Genomic DNA, 22330 nt, shown 5'->3' on the forward strand with positions numbered 1-22330 from the left:
GTTTACTAGTAGGTAAGTACTAGATATTCCATTTTATGTACAATTTGAACGAGATGTTTTAACAGGCCATCTGTATACATATTGGGGTTTATTATATACGACATCACTATCCATGCTATTTAGAAAATTTTAAGAATGTGACAGAACATTCAAAATGGGTATATGTATATAAATACTTATGACAATGGTTTGTGACGGATTTTGAGAAATTATTAACAAGGGTTGACTTGTTGGATATAAAGGGATTTATTTCTATGATGCCGGATATATCCATACAGATAACAAGTAAAATACGCGTATGTACGTTATTTATAAAATTAAATTAGTTTAAAAAAAAATAAAATCATTAACCTTACTTCACAATCCTTATTCATAATAATGTATATACTCGTATTATTAATATTTACAGAAACAAAATCGTAAATGTTATCTAAATAGAAATATATAAGTGTATATCATCTATAAATAAATATTGATCAGCTAATAATTGTATGGAATTGATGTAAATACAATTAATGTACCACAATAAACTAAGTTTTCTAATCGCAAAAGAACAATCATCAACAACAGGTATTGACAGATAACGAAGCCTGCAGAGGAGTTATTTAAACGATTGCGGATTGAACAAAAACATAATGCCGATGATATACAAAAAAAACTTAGGAAATGTAAAATATTTAAAAACACTTTTCAAAAACCATTTTTAAAAAATTTTAATATTTTTAAAAAAACTAAATTATATCGCATAACTAAAACTAATCAAACAAAATAAAGAAAAAAAGTGAATTAGCAATGAAACTGAGCTTATATATTTTGATCAATTATAGTGATAATAATAATAAAAAAAATGCACCAATACACTACGACAATCGTATACACATAATACATCACGATGCCTTGTCATTCACAGATAGACGGTAAAATGATCGTGTGACCTGCACGGTTGCACATGCATATATGCGTGAAACGTATGATATTACGTGTATATACAGCTACTATAAACGCACATTTTTCTGTTAACTCGCATATTTGGTAATATTATAATTTGACGGTATTATATAGAACAATTTATTATTATGATACACGTTCCATGCATACGAGATTGATTTTTTTTTTACTTTCAACTCCCATACGAGTGCATGCGACAGCTACTAGCGGACGTTTACTACGCCAGGCAAGTATAATATTATACACCATATAGTATAATATATATATATATATAAATTTAAGCGTTCAACGCTATGTACATAATATTGTAATAAAATATTTCGTCTAGATTTGTATTATTCTAACATTATGATATAGTGTATATATATATATTATATGTTACGTAGGTAGATAACCATATCAAAACCACACGTTTACTATTATATTTTAACGAAACATACGCGTTGAACGTCGTTAGATTATAATAATATTATGCTATATACATACACTTTGACGAATGTTGTGTTTACATACAGGGAGATTTTTCACATGTAAACTGCTATTCGTTTTTATTGTTTCATACAAATTGAAAGACCTGCATAAAATTACCGCGTATGATGAATATTTAATACAGGAGAATACAGGTGTTTACCCTAATTGGAAAGTCAGCAGCCCTATAAGGTTAGGTTGGGCAGTTCATAAATGTAAAAGCGTAAAAAAAAATTTTAAAATTGATTGAATTCTGTTATGGATGAGAACAATTCATAATTTCAAAAATACAGCAAATTGTAAAAGTTTAAGAATTTTCAGATAGCTAGTGCAAATTTAATAGTAAATACACACTACTTTTTTTATATTTTTTATTTGTTCTTATAACTTTTCAAAATGTCAAACATGCATGTTCACGGTCTACTATTATATAAAGTTCATTTTAACTACATATTATATAAATTAAAACAATAATGAATTATCTGAAGAAACGTTTAAATATATCTAATATTTGAATTGAATAAGCCTAAAAATATATTTTAAAGTAGTTAAATAATAATACTCATAAAAATACTGATTACATGCTTGTATGTAGTATTGTAGTTATTGATAAGCGTTAATATTGTTTACATACATAATTTTAAAATTATTATTATAATTATTTTTAAAAATTTTTTTTTGAACTGCTTTGTTTGATATTAGTATTAATTTTGATTTTTTTTTTTTACTTTAATCTGGTAGTTAATAAAATATGCTATTTTAGCAGACAGTAGTCTAATTGTAGTGTTAGTTAATATTTTAATACACATACTTGGGTTTGTTACCATTTGAGAAGTGTCCGTGGCAAAAAAAAATTCTTTATTTTTAAAAGAGAACAACACTTCATATAATAATAATCTACTAAACAACTTAAAAACAGTTTGTTGTATTGTTACAGCCTACAGGACACTTCTTAAACGGTATACAAATCCTGAAAATATGGTTCTTAAGTATTGAGTATACTTCAAAATTTTAAAAATCATAAATTAAATAGAGGCTTCATTAAAGAGCAAAAAAAAAAGGATAAGAATAATTGGCAAATCATCGTGTTTTATATAATATGCGTATATTATGCACTATATATACATAAAAGTAGAATTTCACAAAGTTATATTTTATGGACGACCTGCACTCGATGAGCACATTCAGTATGACGAGTGGCTGCAGTTTTGTTACAGCATCGATATTAGACAAGTCGTTCTGCACAACATATTATAAAAATAAATAAAAATTGTTAAATGCTGATACCTCATTATAAATTTCCACACAAAAAAGTTTTTTAATATTGTGGATCAGAGGATAAGGGGCGATTATATGCACGTGAACGCAATTCCACCGATCACACAGCCAAAAGTTTATCGCTCGACTGCGATTCAAGTATGTACACTCTTCTGGTATAATATTATAATAATATATATGAAGTAATTCAGATATAATACCATCGTATATAATAGGTACCCATGATTGTATTATACATTATTATGGAAAATTCGCATACGCGTATTTGCGAGTGTATAGTACTATAATATACTATGGCCACGACGCCGATATTTGTACGCGTAGTTGTCTTTCTTGATTTCAGAAACAACAATCGTATTTTGGAAGAATTTAAACTGAACCGATGCCATTCGATCTATTGTGGTAACACTTAACATATTTTATATATTTTTTTTAATTGAAACACGTTCGAAAACCATAAATAAAAAAAATATTATATTATAATCTACGTATACGAAGAGGTTGTGAGGGAGCATATGGTGTATTAAGGACATATCACGTTCAACGGCAGTGAGCAGAATCCAACATACGGTCAATCGTGGTGCAATATTTAAATCCCAATATATACATAAAGTACTGATCGATATACATAATTTTTTTTTATTTTGAATTCGATTCTAAACATAAAAAATAACATGTTTTCGGACGGTTGTGCATATAATACCTACCTATATTATAGTGAATATAGTGTTCAAATAGCAATATTGAAAACACATTTTAATTTTAAAATCTAATTATACAAAAAAAAAAAGTGATGTGGATGAGAAATGACTAAAATTTATATTCCTACAATATCGTTTCCATGCGTGTATTTATCAGTAGTCTTTTTTTTATATTTCTTGCGAGGTTCTTAAAAACCGTTGTAATTAGTTTTATAACTATTATACTATATTTATAATAATTATATTTATAGGACGCTTAGTTGAAATTGTCTTGTTTAATTTGATAACAAAAAACAAAAATAATAACGCTATAGCAGCTAGACCATAATATTATTTAAGTATAAATACATAAATACATTAAGCTATAATACATTTCTCGTAGTTAGTTTCACAATCAAAAAGGCACTATTCGTGTTGTAAAATCGTATTTATAACTGCGCATTTTATTTGATAATGGTTATTATATTATTATATATATGAATGATTTTATTATTTCTATGTCTTGTCCTTTCCTAAAATGCGGGACATTTATTAAAAACGATTGCCTGTGAATATTTAACTTTGTAAAGGAGACTAAGGATACGATCGATAATTAAGTTGTAATGCTTTATTTGAATTGACCCTATTGTGTACATGAATATATAATATAGACATAGGTATGGCTTATACATAGGGTCATGTGGTAACTTGTATGACTGGAAAAAAAATACAGTGGTCAACAAACAGGGCTATGAACATCCTTTTTTCCTTCCCATTTGCAATCGGTTAAAACAATATTCACCAAGTAAATATTTTTTGACTGACCGAACAGAACTAACAAGCTTTAAGTGCGCGTAATCGTGTAATATGTATACATATATATATATAATATATTAATGTATTATTATGAAAGTACACAGTACGTTTGCGGCTATTATATGCATTGTAAATAGTGAACTGTTTGATTGTGTGTGCGGGCGTGTATAGTTTTTGTGTTTTATATATTCTAGGTACAGCAATCAATTATAATCTTTCTACAAATATAATATCATGTACACACCCATATACACACAGACTAAAATCGAATTCAATATACTATTATTTGATAAAAAAAAAAATAAAAAAAATGAATAGTAAAAAATAAATTATTTTAGATAGGTCATCTATATTTATTTGTATTTAAAATTAATGTTTCTAACCGTACCGTAAAATAGTATGAGTATGTTTCCACAAACGAAATTTTTTAAACTATATTTCATCAAATTCCATTCTATACTTTTTTTAAGCCTAAATTGCTTTATAAAATAATATTTTTAAGTACACTGTTATATAATAATATAATTGTCATTATATATTATATTATTTGATAAAAGTCAAAATGACATAATTATAAAATTTAAATTTTCTGACAAATACTCTTGATTTAATTGCCTAAATTATAATGTATAACTATATGTTATGTACTCTTTATGGACAGAAATTAATACCACTCTTAGCTTTTAAGTACAATATAGTAACTAATAGTTAAATATGTAATGGAAATCAAAATTGTCTATGAGTACTTTTTCAATAATGATGAATAGGTATAAATTATGATCAATAAAGGTAGAGATGAATTTATCGAAACGCTCCAAACAGATGTAGAATATAGGGTCAATTATAGTTTTTATGATCATCGTTGGACGTTGGATTACAAATAGTATATTATAATACTCGTATAAAGGCAATATATTTAATTTGGTTAAAATTCCAAAAGACATATAACTATTAACTTTTTTTTTGGCTTTGATTTGCAATGTTTGACAAGAAAATATTTTGAAAATCCACGTTGACATTTTGTCATTTATATTTTAATAAAAATGTAACTATACAAGAAATAACCAATGCAGTTTGAAAGCATACAACTAACTGAAATATCAATAAAAAAAAAAGATGAAATTCTTTCGTCACCGTAGTCGATGTACGGGATTTGAAAATCATTCAATGGGGACCGCAGAAGTGCACTCACTATCATCATTCACTTGAATGACACTCTCCTGCCTGAACGAAGAACAAGAAGACACTCGATTGATGACTATTAGGTACGAGATTATATAGAAGAGTCACTGCTGTCTCCCACACGTACAGACCCACTGCAACACCTGCCAATATAATCCAACACCAGCATATCCATCAAGTTGGCAAAAAAAAAAATTGATAAATTTCTTTTTTAATCAAAAATAATGAGGCAATTGTTTGTGAGATACAGATTAATTATTAATGATTGTATACGTGGCAGTGTTGTGATACGGGCCAACACGATGGAATAATATAAAATAAAAAACGGTGAAAATCTTTCAATTGTATATTAAGTTTAGAGTTAATCTCTTCAGTGAGTAAGTCACTATAATGAAGGTTAGAATAATTAAATTAATAAAAATATTTACTGAAAATTTGAAATTTCAAGTATACGGTTATTAAGTTTTGAATTACAAGCAAATGACTTTGTCAAAAATTGGTATTGAGCAAATATGGACCCCATTTCATCAACTGTAAACTTTTTTTAAACTTGATGCATTTTTATTGCTCCAAAACATAATGATAGACTATAAAAAATAAACAAGTGATAAAAAAAAATAATAGTTATCATTGTAATATCAATAAATGTATTACTCCGCTCTAGACCGAAAATACTATAAGTAAGACATAACCTATAAAAATAGATTAAATTTATAATTTTTTTTATAAACAAAATTATATTCTTAAATTTTTGACATTTTTATAGCTTATTGTAGTTTAAAAATGTATTTACTATATACATTTACTTATACATGAATTATGTAGATATTATCAATATCAGTAAAATAAATTAGAGTATATATTTTTTTAATTTGTTGGTTTAATTTATTATAACATTCGAGTTCATTGTTATTGTCATTCAATAATAAGTATTTTATTTTATCTATTTATGTGGAAATTAATTTTATGGAAACTATTATGTGACCTAACGAATAAATACACCCACAATTCACAGCAGTGAATTAATAATACCTAATTCTAGCACTTCCTAATGTCTGTCCCTTTGTGTGCCTATATGTACATTTTACAGGCACACACATATACAAGTATAATATACAATTTATATACCAAACTATAATCTAACCTTTGTAGATTGTCCAAATACACACAACAATATATCCACGAAAATTAATTACTCTATTATTATAGGATTGACGCAGCAAAATTCGAAACGGTAAATTAAACTGGACCCTTTTGAACATTGAAACGCGTTTCGCAAAATAGCAATAAATAGCTAGTATTTCCTTTTTATCTATACAGGTTAACTACTCGTATTATAGTTCAGTGACACAAGTATAAACATTTGTTTTACCAACATTTTATATAATTAATATTTAAATCTATTCATAAAAAAGCGTATTTTTTAATGCCCATGCAATACATTTTTATCCAATTATAATCAGAAAAAAGTATTACATGTTTTTAAATATATGTGTTATGGGTTATGTAGGAATTGTAAACAATGCTCGGACACTAATCACAATGTTCAACCAATTTTGACAAAGTGAAATGATAATTTCAAAATCATAACATTTTCTACAATTCTGGAAAACAGTATAAGTAAATTAAATGACAAAATTTATTATCAAAACTCCGGTGGACAATGTTATTTAATTTAGTTATAAAATAGTTATAGAATGAAAAATGACATTATTATATTGATAAAAATACCGTAGAAATTAACCAATTACAGTGGATAAGGGATAATATAATTTCTGTACACGTAAGACTTTATGTAAAAGTTACACGCATTAGTGTAGTTACAAAAGTTCTTGACAGCTTTGCAAATTAAATTTCCATTATATAGTGATTTATTTAAGAACAAATAAAATTGGCTATTAGTTATTTTTCATAATATATTTAACACAATATACTATTTTTAAGTTCATTACCCATTTAAATAATCAAAATAGTAGTCCATGTAGAAATTATGTAACTTATTAGGTATTATTATAATTTTTAGATTCTGGACGAAGTAATAAATGTATTGATTTTACAATGTTCTGTGTTTTTTTTTTGTATCTGTGTACAGCATAACTCGTCAAAATAATACTTCAACTTCAAACTTCAAGGATAGTTTCAAATAGAAAAGTGAATATCTTTGGTGTATTATTATAGATATTAAAAGTGAACATTTACCAGGAGTTTTCAAAAAAATCGGCAAAAACAAAAAAAAAGTGACGGAAAACGGGAATTTTTACGCAAAACCAGTTTTTGACAAAATCGATTTTTTATATAGTTGTAACTCAAAAAGTAATCACTGTAAATACATGAAATTTTTGTCAAATATTTATACAAGTATTATCTATATACAGTTCAATTTTCAAAATATTATAAATTTTGGCTTTTGAGCTATTTATAGACAACTGAAATATTTGGTTTTTCGTATTATTTTTTATTAAGTGTCATTAAAAAAATTTTGAGTGCCCAAAAAAACTTAAAATTTTAATAAAAATTTCTTATGCTGTTATTATATTGTAATTAAAAAAAATAAAATAAAAACCGTAAGTCACATTTTTTTACAAGCTTTTAAAGTTCAAATTTGTATGAAATATCTCAAAATTGCACAAATTTACAAGTCATTTTATAGTTGATAATTCATAAAATATTTTTTTATTTATACCTAAGGTTAAAAAAATTTAACACTAAGTTTTCCATAATTTGTCTTTAAAAAGCTATAGAAAATACTAGAATCGTCAATCGTCATTATAGGAAAGCATGTTATGTGCGTCTGAATTTTGAATTTTTACGAAATCGCGTAACGATAACGATTTTCAATATTTATTATTATTTAAAACGTATCGTAGATACTTGAAAATTAAATTTAAAATTATTAAATTGGTACTTTACATAATTTAATTTTTTAAATATTTTGCTTATTTTAAGGCTATATAATATAGGCATTTGAAATATTCGTTTTTGTTTGTTTTTTTTTTTTACATAAATTTTGCTAAAAATTTTTGACTTTTTTAAAAATACTTGAAAATTTAATACAAAGTTCTTCATAAGTTTATCTTATAGTGATTCAAAAATTACTACTACACAGCAGATCGTTAATCATTGACCACCCTTTTTTTTAAATTTATTTAATTTATTGAAACCAAATATTACTAGATTTAAACAGTTTTTATTTATCTTAAAATGTATGGTATTTTGAACACTAATATATTTTTATCATTGTGAAATATTTCCAGACAATATAGACTTTTTTCTATACCCTGACCCGCTATACAATTAGGCATGGTGCCCAATGAAGTAAGATATTTTCTTACTTTACCCTCAAAATTAGTAATATATATTTAGCTACTCCATGTTTATATTGGGTCTGTACATAAAAACATTTATAAACAAACTAAAATTTATTTTATTTTCATAATGTTTTCATTTTATATTGTATCCAATCTAAGGTAAATTCTATTTGTATTGACAAGCATTGTATATTTTATATATTACTGAACAATGGCCATGCACAGTTGATAATATTGGTCAAATAAAAATAATGATACCTAAGTTTTTCCGATTTACTAAATTTATCCTCAATATACAATAATAATAAGATCACGGTTATATTTCTGTGTCTAATCATTTAGATCTAAAAAGGACTCTCTGGTCGCAGGGTTCAGATTAACTTTCGATTTCTACAGAACTTTATTAACAGTAATATTGATTTCCTCAATTATTACTTTCATATTTCGATATTAAATAATATTTGTGTTCCATCACATTCAACTGAAATATTACTGTTTCTCTTTACTCTCGAGAATATTATATCAACTATGCTGAATTTAGTAAAATAATCAGACTAATGGGAAATTTTAGTAGTGATAATCCTTACATGTTTTTAAATAAATTATAATATTATTTTGTTTATGAATAATGTTACATTATTATTTTTCTAACATTGCTATGTTAAATATGCTTGTAAATTTAATTATTACTAAAAATTTTACATTTTATTTGTTATTTAATTTTTATATTACAAAACATTTTTAAATAAATGGATCTCGTTTAATCCTAGGAAATATGTTGCCAATAATAATATTATATTTTGTTTATTCAGCGTAAAATGTCGTATTTTACATGTATTCTATTATAAGCGTATTACATAAATTAATTCTAATAATAAAATGGAATGCATTGTTTCATACCTACCTGTTCTATTATTAATCATAAAAAATTCTTTCCACTACCCAACTATTTGAATTACAACTAAAATATGTTAAAAAATTAATGAAACTTATTAATTAGATATTGGTGTAAAAACTTTAGGTAATACATATACCTATGAATATTATTAAAACAAGAAAAGATGCCAAAAAATTATTTTAAAATTATTTTTGTACTTATATATAAATACTCAATACTAATAACCAACATCATACATACTGCTTTATTATATTAATCATCTAAACTTAAAATAAACTCATTGTATGTTATGACAAAAATAAAATAGATTTTGAAGAAATACAAATTTATTATTTTATATTTATTCACTATTTTATTATTTACGAATTAAAACAGCATTTTGTTACATTTCAATTTTACATATCAAATTAATAAACAAGTTTTGTAATATGATAATTAACTACTTATCATATTATATTTCGATGAATTTTTCTATATATATCAATTTAATGAACTAAATAGTTGATGAGTCACAACATAAAAAGTAACAATATAATGAATTCTAACAAATTTACTAAATGAATATTCAAACGGAATAGTTTATTTTTAAATATCAACCTTGCATTAATATGTATATTATCAAAACAAAAATTAAATTTTTATAACGATTTGACTCGTTATAATAACTGTTACAGTACTTCTTAAGCTCCATTTAACCCTCATATTTAACAATAAACCATGCAAGCTTATTATTATGTTGTCAAGAGATAATTTTGGAAAATACGTATAGGTACGTATAAGTTGTTTTAAATGTGACAAAAAATATTATAATATTTCATACGGTATAATGATAATGGAGTATATGATTGCACCATAATATAATCTCAAACGATTTAAAAAATATAATTATTATTATTATTATTATTATAAATAGGTTCCTGTAGGAACTAAAAGTTTTAATACATTTTGTCGAAATTTAAACTTCATATATTTATTGTCCTACGATCCGTAAAATTAGACATGTCGAATCAATAATGATCAATTGACGTATTTTAAACTACATAGTGGTATCAATTAAAAATAATCGCATATTAAAAAAAATATCTGTAGCCAAATTTCACAGTCAGTTTTTACCGGTCTTATGCCATCCGCCAAAATTAACATTAGCCGATTGCTGGATTAGCCAGCAACGCAAAAAATACGTTGCGTTTATCCAGAAAACGGAGCCAAGTATACGCTGGGGATAATACCTAGGTACTACAAAACGGGGTACAGCGTGACGTTCTAACAAATTGTCAAGTCTTGAAAAATATAGAGATACTATTAAAAGAGTACACAACACAAAGTTAGGTTAATTCAATTTTTTTTAATGTTAAATTTTATTCTTTTAGGTATGGCTCTATGATATTATTAAATATTGAAAATGCAATGTGTAAAAAAAAATATTACTTCAAGAGATATTAAGAAATTTAGAATACCTGGGTGACGTAGTCATTGTGCCCGGTTAATCGTTATTGCTTATCGTATACGTCTAATAATTTCTCGCTTCACTTAACGATTTATCTTAAAAGAGATACTTTACGGCGCATCATGGATCGCCATAAATCGCCATGTTCAATAAACATATCTCTTTTAAGATTTTTAATAATTTAAAAACTAAATGTTATATTGAAATTCTGATACGTTTTTCGTCTTAAATATATAAAATTACACATTTATACGTAAACTCAATTTCAAAAAAAATTTGGATAGTAAATCGTTATATGCGAAGCGAGGAACTGTTACGCGTACATAGATAGGCGATTACGAAGAGCCGGGCTCAATGACAACACTTATCTTTTTTCAACTCCTTATAATTCATCGAAAAACGTGAGGAGAAACGTTAAACCTGTATTTAATTTGTCTTAGAATCGAACTATCTTTCAAACAAAAAATCACTTATTTTTTTGGAGTGTTTTGTGCTCCTCTAAGTTCAAAACCATCCCGATAGCATACGAATGCGTCTAGGAATTTTTAAATTGATTTGCCACATAACAATTACTATTATAATAATAATTACTCACCGGTGAAGGTGTAGAGTGGTGTAAATGGCACGGCCAGCCCGCAGAGCATGATGTCGGATACGGCCAGGTTGACGATGAATATGTTGGTGACTGTGCGCATGTGCTTGTTGGCCCACACGACGTACACGACGAGCACGTTTCCGAACACGCCCAACGTGAATATGAGCAGATAGACGAACGAGAAAGCGGACTGAAACACGTAGTCCTCGACGTATTCTCGTTCGATGGCTTCACTATAGTTAACGGCGTTCGTGCCGTTCGACCCGTGTCCGGGCGATATGTATATGGGCGGAAACACGTTGGGGGCGACGTTTTGAAGTGCCTCGAACCCGCCACCGCCGCTGCCGTTGGCCATTTCGGCCGGTCAGCCGCCGACCGTTTTTTTCTGCCTCTTTGGTTTTCTTCGTACAGATCCTAACGCGACGGTAGACGACGAAAATTTCTTCTCTCTCTCTTCCTTTCCGCAATTCTATACTAGGCGACCGTCGTCTCCGAACCTGGCACCGCGGTTTTTTCTTCTACTGCCGCCGCCGATTTCCAGTCGTTTTTTCTACGCACCCGTTCACCGCCACGACCGTTTCGCCAATCATTCCGACGACGAATCTGTCTCTCGGCGACGCGTTTCTTATACGCCTCCGGCCGGTCGATCCGTCATCCTGTAACAATATAATTACGACATTATCTATCTTTTACTCTACGCATACATACGTATATATATATACACACACACACACACACACACACACACATTGAATGTTTGGGGAATTTGGTGGACAACATAATCTTTTAAAATGAAACGAGAAACATTTATTTCAAGTGAGCACAAAAGCTACTTTACCGCTTGACAGACGATATAACAACGAGTATTTTATAGTTAACTACGTCCCAAAATTGTGTTTTTTTTTTTAGAACAGTAAAACAATACTATTTACAAATGCGCTAAAATTATGATTAATTTGCATAATTTACACAGGTCAAATTTTGTGAAATTATTCAATTATAAATAATATTTATATTTTTCTACTATTTACACATAATATTATTCATTCAGTTTAAAAATTTCTGTCATCGCATGACCGACGTTTGCTTGTTTAGGGCTGGACTTATAACTCAACATACCTAATATTATCTTGGATGACGTTTCATAATATAATTCTACAATAGCAGATGAATCCTGCATAGGTGGTTTAAACATCAAAAGTCTATACTAACGAATATTTGTCGACTGAGATACAATAGATTATATAGGTATTTACATAATAATGTTTTATTAAGGATTGTGTAGAGAATATGAGTAACAAAATCTACAATTATGCATTTCTTCCGAAAACATCTATGATTGGTAGAACTACTAGGGAATTAAAATTGTTTCAAATAATGTGTTAATTTTGTTTCATTGGATTCAACAGTTTACGACACTCGAAAATAGTCTTTAGAGACTGCAATTTATAATTTATAATTTATACCTAGTATTTTTTTCCTACATAAATAGTAAATATACATGTGTATATAATAATTAAAATGTTATCATAGTCGGACAGTAATAGTTCGTAACAATATTAATTTATTTACGGTTTTTATTTCATCGTTTTTTTTTCACATTTCGTTATCATAATAAGTACAGTTGTAACGGCTTAAATTTACTCTACTGCTCTAGTCGATTTATCCAAAGTTTTTATTTGTAATCTGTATAGTGTAAACTGCACATCAGTTTTATTTAGTTTAACGGCATAAATATTATTTTTTTGGATTTATTATATTCATATGTTGTTGTATACACCTTAAAAATCTATTAGAATAAAAAATAAAATGTATTATTAAAAAAATACCCCTGATCAATCCACTGTCTGTTTTGAATCTTAAAATTTAATAAATGTAAAAATAAAATATACAATTTTTTATACATTAAAAGATTTCAATATTGTTATCTGTAAATATTGAAGTGCATAACAATTTGTTTTCTATTAGCACGTTTACATGTTGTGTAATTGTTTTGTGGTTCATTGAAAGTATCTAACCTATAGGTGGTTATATATAAACAATTTACCGTCATATGGGTATCTTACATATTTTTGGACGGGTCGCCTACGACCTATTTGTTATTTTTTCTATGAAGCCAGATCCGTTCCATTCCGTGGACGAACTTTATCAACATTATCAAATATATTATTTTCTATAACGGCTTTTAACAAAGTTTTAAAGAAAAGAATAAGAAGAAAATATCGAACCCACTCCTTGTTATATTATATCATATTGTATACATGCCAAAACAATACATTTATATCTATACAGCATACCACAGAATCATCACGTGACACAACTAATGTCTAATAGTATACGTGGTATACAACACCTACCTACAAAGAAAAAAAATCGGTAGTATTTATTTTTAAGCACTTGTAACACTATATAATAAGTAATAACCCCATACAACATGCATCACAAGAAATGATAAATACGTAAAATCAACTTCCCTTTGTTGTAAACTTACATGTACTATACTAATATATAGAACAACGCAAATGACGCGATGACAAATAACATTACCTATATGGCTATATACTTAACCAAAAAAATAACATTTATAATTTATCCAATTAAATTGTATACCTACTGTGATTAATGGTTACTATATGTAATAGTATACTAATCTACCAAACTTCTATCTAAACAAATACTTATAAACAATAAATTAAATATTTGATTAACTTTGGCGAAACAATATATTATTGTATAATGTTGGAGCACAACTGGATGATAATAATAGTAGGTAAGTTGAATAACTAGCTTATAGAAAAGTAAAATATGATGCGTGGTTGCGTTTAAAATCATTTCAATTTTTTCATACCTAATAAGAGCTTTTAGTTCGTTTATGTGTATCATAAATTATTATATAAGGCATTCCAAAGCATAGAATAAATATTGGATAAAAACATAAAGTAAATTATTTTAATTTAAAGTTTATCAGTTTTGTACGAGTATATATTATGTCTATTGATGATAATTAAGTTTCGGATTTTAAATCATAATAAGCTACTAAAAATGTACACTGTTGTTTTTTAAAAAGTAAAAAAAAAAAAATGACCAAAAATATTTTTGGTCACACAATTCTAACACAAACTAGTTATAAAAATGAATAATTTAAAAAATAAAAATAATTCGAAAATAATATTATTCCTCTAGAGTCTAGATTTGCAGTAGTGAAACTAATTCTATATTGTCCGAAAGAATATTTTTATCATAGAAAACGACTCTCTACACCCACTGAATTGATCGGTGCATACTTCATAGTATAAGATATTTCAAATTACAACACTAAATCTTAAATTTTGAAATGATCGATATCGATGTTGTAGGCATACTGACCGTAATGGTACTACTTGTTATAATATGTAGATCGATAATCTATATACGTTTAATAGATTTAATAAACAAGCTGATAACGAAAACAATAATAATCCAATACTTACAACGCATTCTAGGTTTTTACATTTCTTATTAATTCAATTTTTTATCATTACTATTATAGCATAATAAACATATAAAAATTCTACAATTGAAATAACTAAAAAAAGTAATAAAAAACATTCATATATAAAAAAAGCAAAAATAAACTGGTTTATTTGGAATCAAAATGATGTGTAACGAATTTATGTATAAAAATTATATTTCTATCTTATATATAAAAAAGAAGTAGGTGTATGCTTTAAAATCCGAGCCCTAATAATAATTATTAAAATAAGAATAATTAAGGTAGTAAAACTTTCAAGGAATGAAAATAATTTAAGAAAAAATAGACCAAGTTGATTGAAGAAGACCTTGTCATTGATGTTTAAAAAATTATTTATTATTATTATATGGTAGACTAAGAAAAGGCTTAGAAAAAACTAGAATTATATTTGAAGCTTTTATAATATTTAATAATTTACAGTACCTACCTATATAAATGATTAGAGATTGTCGATGAATTTTTTATCATAGTAGACTGGAATTAATCGTGAGTGCATATTACAGTGTTAGAAAGTTAAAAGATTATTGAAACAAAACTAGACGCATTTAACGAATAGTTCTAACTATAAACATAGTATGAATTTTTATGGATTGCTATCAAAACAAAAACGAAACAATTTGAGATTTGGTGTTAAACTTTTTTTTATACTATTTTGTGTTTTTTTTTTAAATCCTAAAAAATTAATATACAATTACTGTTTATACTTCAAATGTCTTAAAAAAATTGTGCCAATACAATATTTAGATTTTTGGTTTCAGTAAAAACTATTTACATGTAACTTTGATTACAATTTCAAGCTTTAGCTATGAGTACTAATACTCGTACCACATTTTATACTAGAATATAATTTACAAATTTACGTGATTTTGATGAAATATAAATTTCGAACTTTACATGCTTATAAGAACAACTATTATAGAATTTCAGATTGTATTTATTTATTTAATATTAATAGTTTTACTTTTTATTTCTTTAACATAACTGTATTTCATCAAGTAAATGTTATATTAATATATCAAAAAATTATAAATGTAATACAATTAAATTGAACTATAGATAAAAATTTGAATCAAATTTATTAGAAATTTGTTTTGATTAGAATATAAGCAATTTTATTTCTAATTGCCACTAGGTAGTATTATATTATATATACTTGTATTTGTTGGCAGTGCGAGTATAAGTATAGTACATATAATAGTTATTATAATACATTACCTAAACGGTTCTTTCTGTCACAAACACGCGTGCGTTTCACAGTGTATTTATATAAATAGGCAACGTAAAATATTTGAACAGAAAAAATGCCCGATAAATAAATATACGTGCGTGGAAAACATTTGTTATGTTCAACCACGATAAACCTCCATCAATATGGTTCTCTTAAAGATTCAGACGACCTTAATTCAAGAGTTTCTAATATAAGAGACGTACGAAATATTATCGTACTACTCTAGTACCTTTATATATTATATATTTATAGACATACACGTATGTAGTAGCGAATAAGTCATCTTGTCGGCTGGTTTTCCCAAAGAATTTCTAATTTCTAGATTCTTGGTGAGCTAGAAATACTTTCCAACCATTAAATGAATGTAAAACCATGTGTATATATATAATATACGACTGACTAGTATTGTAGTCAGATCGTCAACAGACTATATTTATAAATGTAATATAAATTATCATAAATATACATATAAGTTGCACAAGCTGACTTTTAGCGTAGGTAATAAACCTTAGGTCGATTCAAAAAAAATTTCGATATTCGTACCTCTATTATTTTATAATAAATAAGAGTCAAGACGATAACAATTTGAAAGCCATACATTCAAATTAATAAGTAATGTTTTCAAGTATCAACCTACCTAATACAAACTATTATAAACTAATGATAACTATAATTAATAATTAATAATCCGCAATTACATACCTATTTTCATTTGTTGGCAAAGAAAACAATTCTATATTTGTATTTTTACAATTCAATTTTTTACAATTTAAAACACAACATCACATTATTAAAAGTTTTTCACGACTTAGGAGCAATATAGATTTCTAATAATTTCTATACTAAATATTACTAACGTACTTCTCTACTCTAAATTCTTAAAATCTACAGTCGTAGAAAAAAAAACAATGCTACCATAACTTACTCTTCAATCAATGTCAAGGAGGTTAGAAACAACGAATTATACAAATTACGATTATAATGAACTTTTGTAAATAATTATAATCGCAGATGGCTGCACTGCTGAATGGTGAACAATATGCAATTTATGATGAAATGGGACAACGTTATCAGTCAAATTGTTGTGGGAAAGAGAGAACCAATCATTACTATTTCGACTCATGTAGGTAATAAAATACATCTACAAGGTACATAATATAATATGCTACAATTTACGTAGGTGCTTATATATTTAAGTCATATTATGTAACATTTTTATGTAAGATACATTTTTAGATTTTTTTAAAAATGCTTATTCTATTAATAACAATGATAATAATAACTTTATTTTAGAAACATTATTGCTTTAGAAAAATCGATTCCAACTGCATAGATAATTCCGTATTAATTTCATTTGACTATTTGAGTCATAATTAACATATCATAATCTACAGTTAAATAATCATTTACTTAATTAAATTAAATAATACAGAAATAGGGCTTAAGTTACAATTTATTTTTTATTCAGATTTCTTGTCATCTCAGTACGTTTCTTAATTAGATTGTTAATCTCATTTATATATATGTATACTCAGATCATAGTATGATATATATTATATATATAATCTAAGCAAGCGTATAGCTAATACATAGATCATATATAGCTGATAACACTTAACATTTTACTGATTGTATTTTAAAAACTAGACTAATGAAGAATTTAAATTTACAATAAAACTCCAAAAAATTACACTAAACAACCAACGGATCTGAAGCATTTCATGCATATTATAATGCACAATTCGATCAACCACGCCCAATAATACTCTGAATAGTTGCCGTTTTAATTAACATTCAGGTAGAAATTGCATTAAAAGTAAATGGTATAAAAAAAAGTAATTCAATCACATTAGAAAAAAGTTTATAATTAAAATATTAATTGTATAATTGATAAATATAATGCTTCTAAAAAAGAATATACATTATATTAATTCAATATTTAAAAATAATGGAAATTCAATATCAGGGAAATAACATTTTAACCTTGTACTTGTTTAAGGCATTTTTAATGTATTTTAATTATTATAAATGTTATTATTGTTTATTAAAGTATAATATTATACACACAATACATTTTGAACTATACATACGCTTCTTAAAGAAAGTATTTAGATACCTTTTTGAAATTTTAATGTTCAAGCGTGGAATTGTACTAGGGAAGACATCGAGTGTCCAAATGTCGTATCTATTTTGAATACCAAACAGATAAAAAGTCCTAATTGTGTTGCATACTTGCGTTGTAAAAATGCTTAAGTACCGATGTATATTATATGTATACAATAATTGTTTTATAACTACAACACATCACTCAAAGTTTTAGATTGAAAATGTATTATTTTATCAGGTGGGTGTTAAACTCAAAATAATAAAATGGACTTGATCGAGGAAACGTTTGCGTCAATCTAACCTGTTTGAAGCTATTCGAGGCTTTTTCTATATGGTCGTCTTAAATCGTTTTTAACGTACTTTGGTCTATGTTTTTTGTTGTTTTTTTTTTAAAGAGTTCTTCAATTTATTTATTGTGTAGTTGCTACACTTATATATAGAGTATAATAAAAAATGCCACTACATTTTCACCAGCAAGTTGCAGTCAGATGAAACAGCTTCGTCAGATTTTCCAAATCCACTGGGAAATTCAATTAAAAAAAAAAAAAACATCAACCTTTTCGATCGTCAACAACCGCGTTTTTTAACTCGGTAATTTAGCACGCAACGATACACAGCGCAAGCGAACCGTAGTTTCAAGTGTACAGGGTATACCTATTATTTGCTAGACAATTGTATAATAATACAGATTAAATTATAAATTATAATTATATGTGCACTGTATGTGTACACATAATTTACTAATCAATATATAATATATCCTTAAAGTATAATTAAACGTCAAGATAAAAACATGTGATTTAAAAGATATTTTTGTTTTCAAACACATTCTAGGGTTTTAAAGGTAAAATCTAAATACTTTAAACACAACTACCAAGTGCAAAGAATGCGATATATTAATATAATAATAAAATCAAGGATCAAGACAAAATCTGCGGTTAGTCCAATAACCAATTTTACTAGCAGATTATTAATTTGTGGCATTAAAGCTGACGGTGTTATGTAATAACAATGTATAGTGTATACTGTCAGTTGTGTAATGTATTGACAGAGTCTCAGGTTTATATAGTATTATTATTAGTGTAATACTGTTCGTACTTCCAATTTCATATTAATATACTATGTGTGATCTGATAATTTGGATGTGTGTTATTTTATTAATCATATGTTTTACTTCTATTTTATTTACTAAAATTTCATATTTAAAAAATGGGTGACCTAAACAACAACTCTAAATAAATTAATACATTTTTGCAACAAAATAATTAATTATAAACATTATAATCACGATATTATAATATCTAAAACTGGTCCAAAAATTGAGTTATATATAATAAAGAACAAAATGTATGTATTTAAATACTCGTAATATTCCGATAATATAACATTTAACATCCCAAAAATAAAAATAACAATTTAAACAATAATAATTAGGTAGGTATATATAATAAAAAGAAATGTAATAAAAATATGGAGAACATTCCGAACACAAAATCACACTCAAAACGAATAATGTAAAGCAAATTCCAGTAAAAATACTAAAATCGAAGTTTCTTAAAATATAACGGACAATCAGAAATATACCTCAACTTCATTTAAAGACATAAAAAAATCACTATAAAATTATCCGTTCTCAATTTTCGAAACACAGAGATATACTCTATAACCTAATATGATTTAGATGATTATTAGTATGACTTATATAATGGTTGTCTTATTCTACTAAGCTACATGAAATCGAACAAAATATCTATCATTTCTCGCTAGTACATACTTAACGAGTTTTTCAGAATATTAAATTTAGATATAATTATCATAAGACTCGAAATTGTCCACACAGAAATATATTACATAGCTTCTTAATGACCAAAGAGAACGTCACAATATATATGTATATTGTAGATTGCATATCAAGATCAAACAAATTTTTACCCACAAATGATCGGGACATCAAAACTTCAAAAGTGCCGGTATTACTGATAATGTACTCTGTGTTTATAGTGTTTGTACCTCTACACAACTCCCCTATTCCCATAGCTCCAGTCGTGAGTAAACTAAATATATATATATATATATATATATATTGATATTCTGACATCGCACGATAATATGATATGACTATATGTATATAATATATATATATATATATATATATATAATCCACTGAACGGAAATAACTAAAATTTCATGCGTAATAAAGAATTTTATAGCTAATCAACATCGAAATAATTCTGTATTTTCTATCTTCGATGGCCAATAGTATTTTTATATAATGTTATAATGAATTTGCAATAAAATAATAATATTTTAATCAATACAATTTTTCGTATAGGTACTAGATTCGAAATGTGTTTAATACTATTAATATACAATTATGAGCACGTCAGCTACTTGTATGATAATATAAGTGGCTTGCATTTATTTCAAAAGCATAAAATAAGACCAAGATTGGAAAATACTTGTCACACAACGATAGACCAAAGATGTAATTTGTGAGAATAAATTTAAAAAAAAAAATCCAAGTTAAAAAGAAGAGTGGACAATAAATTTCTGCAGACCAATCATTGAATCAAAACATACCAGAGACTTACAATATTGTAATGCTAAGTAAAATTAATTTTTATTATCATGATTTATGAATTAGCTCAGATTTATAATAAAAAATAAAAGGCATAATATTATATTTTTTTTAATTTCGAGAACAAAACATACTGATAATCACCAAAGAAAAATATAAAACAGAGTTGAAGCTTTGGAAACAAAGGAAAAATTATTTTAAAGTGCCATATTATTTCCATAATATTTCCTAGTTCGCGATAAAAGATTGAATCTATATATAATTTAATCAGATAATGTAAAAGAGTTCTTGGTAGAATCCATAAATTTGGACTTTCTAAAAAACAGTTTCATTTAAAAAAAATTATATAAATGTCTATCAAAGTCAATATCGATTTGGCCGTCAAATTATATTCTCTAATTAATTTATATTTTTTTAATAACGTAGACTTGAGCTCTTATAAATACAATGAGATTATACCCTTTTAAAAGAAATACTAGTTGTATGTATTAATATTTTATGTATTAGCTTTAGAAAATAAAATGTATACACAATTAACTAAAAAGATAATTTCGATAGCATTATACGTTTTTTGCTTAAAAGAAATCAGTAATTTGCTTTGAAATTATTCATACTTGCATGAATTAGATATTTTTAATTAACTCTAAAAATGTTATTTAAACCATTTTAACGTGAATTTGTGCTTTTAGTAAATTTTATTAAAAAGTAGTTTGTTATTAATATTTGTATATGATTATTATGAACTTATTATTTTTTTTTAATTAATCAACCATGTTGTACAAAATATATAATATATGTATCTATCTATATAAAATCAATATACCTACTTATCAATTGTACACATACAAATTTACAGACAAACAGTCTTTCTTAGGATTAGCAGTTTCCACGCCCAGTCACTTGCACTATGTACGTGAAAACATCGAGAATCGCATGATTACGATTTAAGGACAAAATCCATTATCTAATAGTGTCACGGTAAAATGTATGAGCAGCGATAATATATGAAAATAATTAAAACGCATACAAAAGCTATTAAAATCGTATTTTTGGCACTAACACGTAGTAGTTTGGCTAAAGTTTATTTATTGTAAATATATATAAATAAATACAACACAATACATTAAATCCTGTGCAAAAGTCTGTGATGACGCGGTGCTATGCAGTCACGGAACTACCGGCTGTAGCGATCGTTGTGAGACTTTGAGACGATTTTCAATTCCGGTACTGTTAGTTTTTGGCAATGAAATGAACCCAGTTATGGTGCCTGTTTGGCGTGCACGAGTT

At 26.4% G+C, this 22330-nt stretch overlaps 1 protein-coding gene across 4 annotated transcripts in view; it reads right to left on the minus strand.

The window, feature by feature from the left end:
- LOC114133119 (neuropeptide Y receptor type 2-like) overlaps positions 1–22330 on the minus strand; it is a 172989-nt gene that overhangs the window by 106092 nt on the left and 44567 nt on the right. For 3 of the 4 annotated variants that reach the window (XM_027998745.2, XM_027998743.2, XM_027998746.2), the window contains one exon: positions 11621–12276. In XM_027998745.2, the coding sequence (XP_027854546.1) occupies positions 11621–11975 (355 nt within the window). In that variant the 5' untranslated portion in view covers positions 11976–12276. Of the gene's footprint in view, positions 1–11620; positions 12277–17061; positions 17178–22330 lie in introns of those variants that run through there. The other variant, XM_050202771.1, reaches the window with a different exon arrangement.

The sequence above is a fragment of the Aphis gossypii genome, chromosome 3 (genome assembly GCF_020184175.1).
Source record: "Aphis gossypii isolate Hap1 chromosome 3, ASM2018417v2, whole genome shotgun sequence".
Classification (NCBI taxonomy): Eukaryota; Metazoa; Arthropoda; class Insecta; order Hemiptera; family Aphididae; genus Aphis; species Aphis gossypii.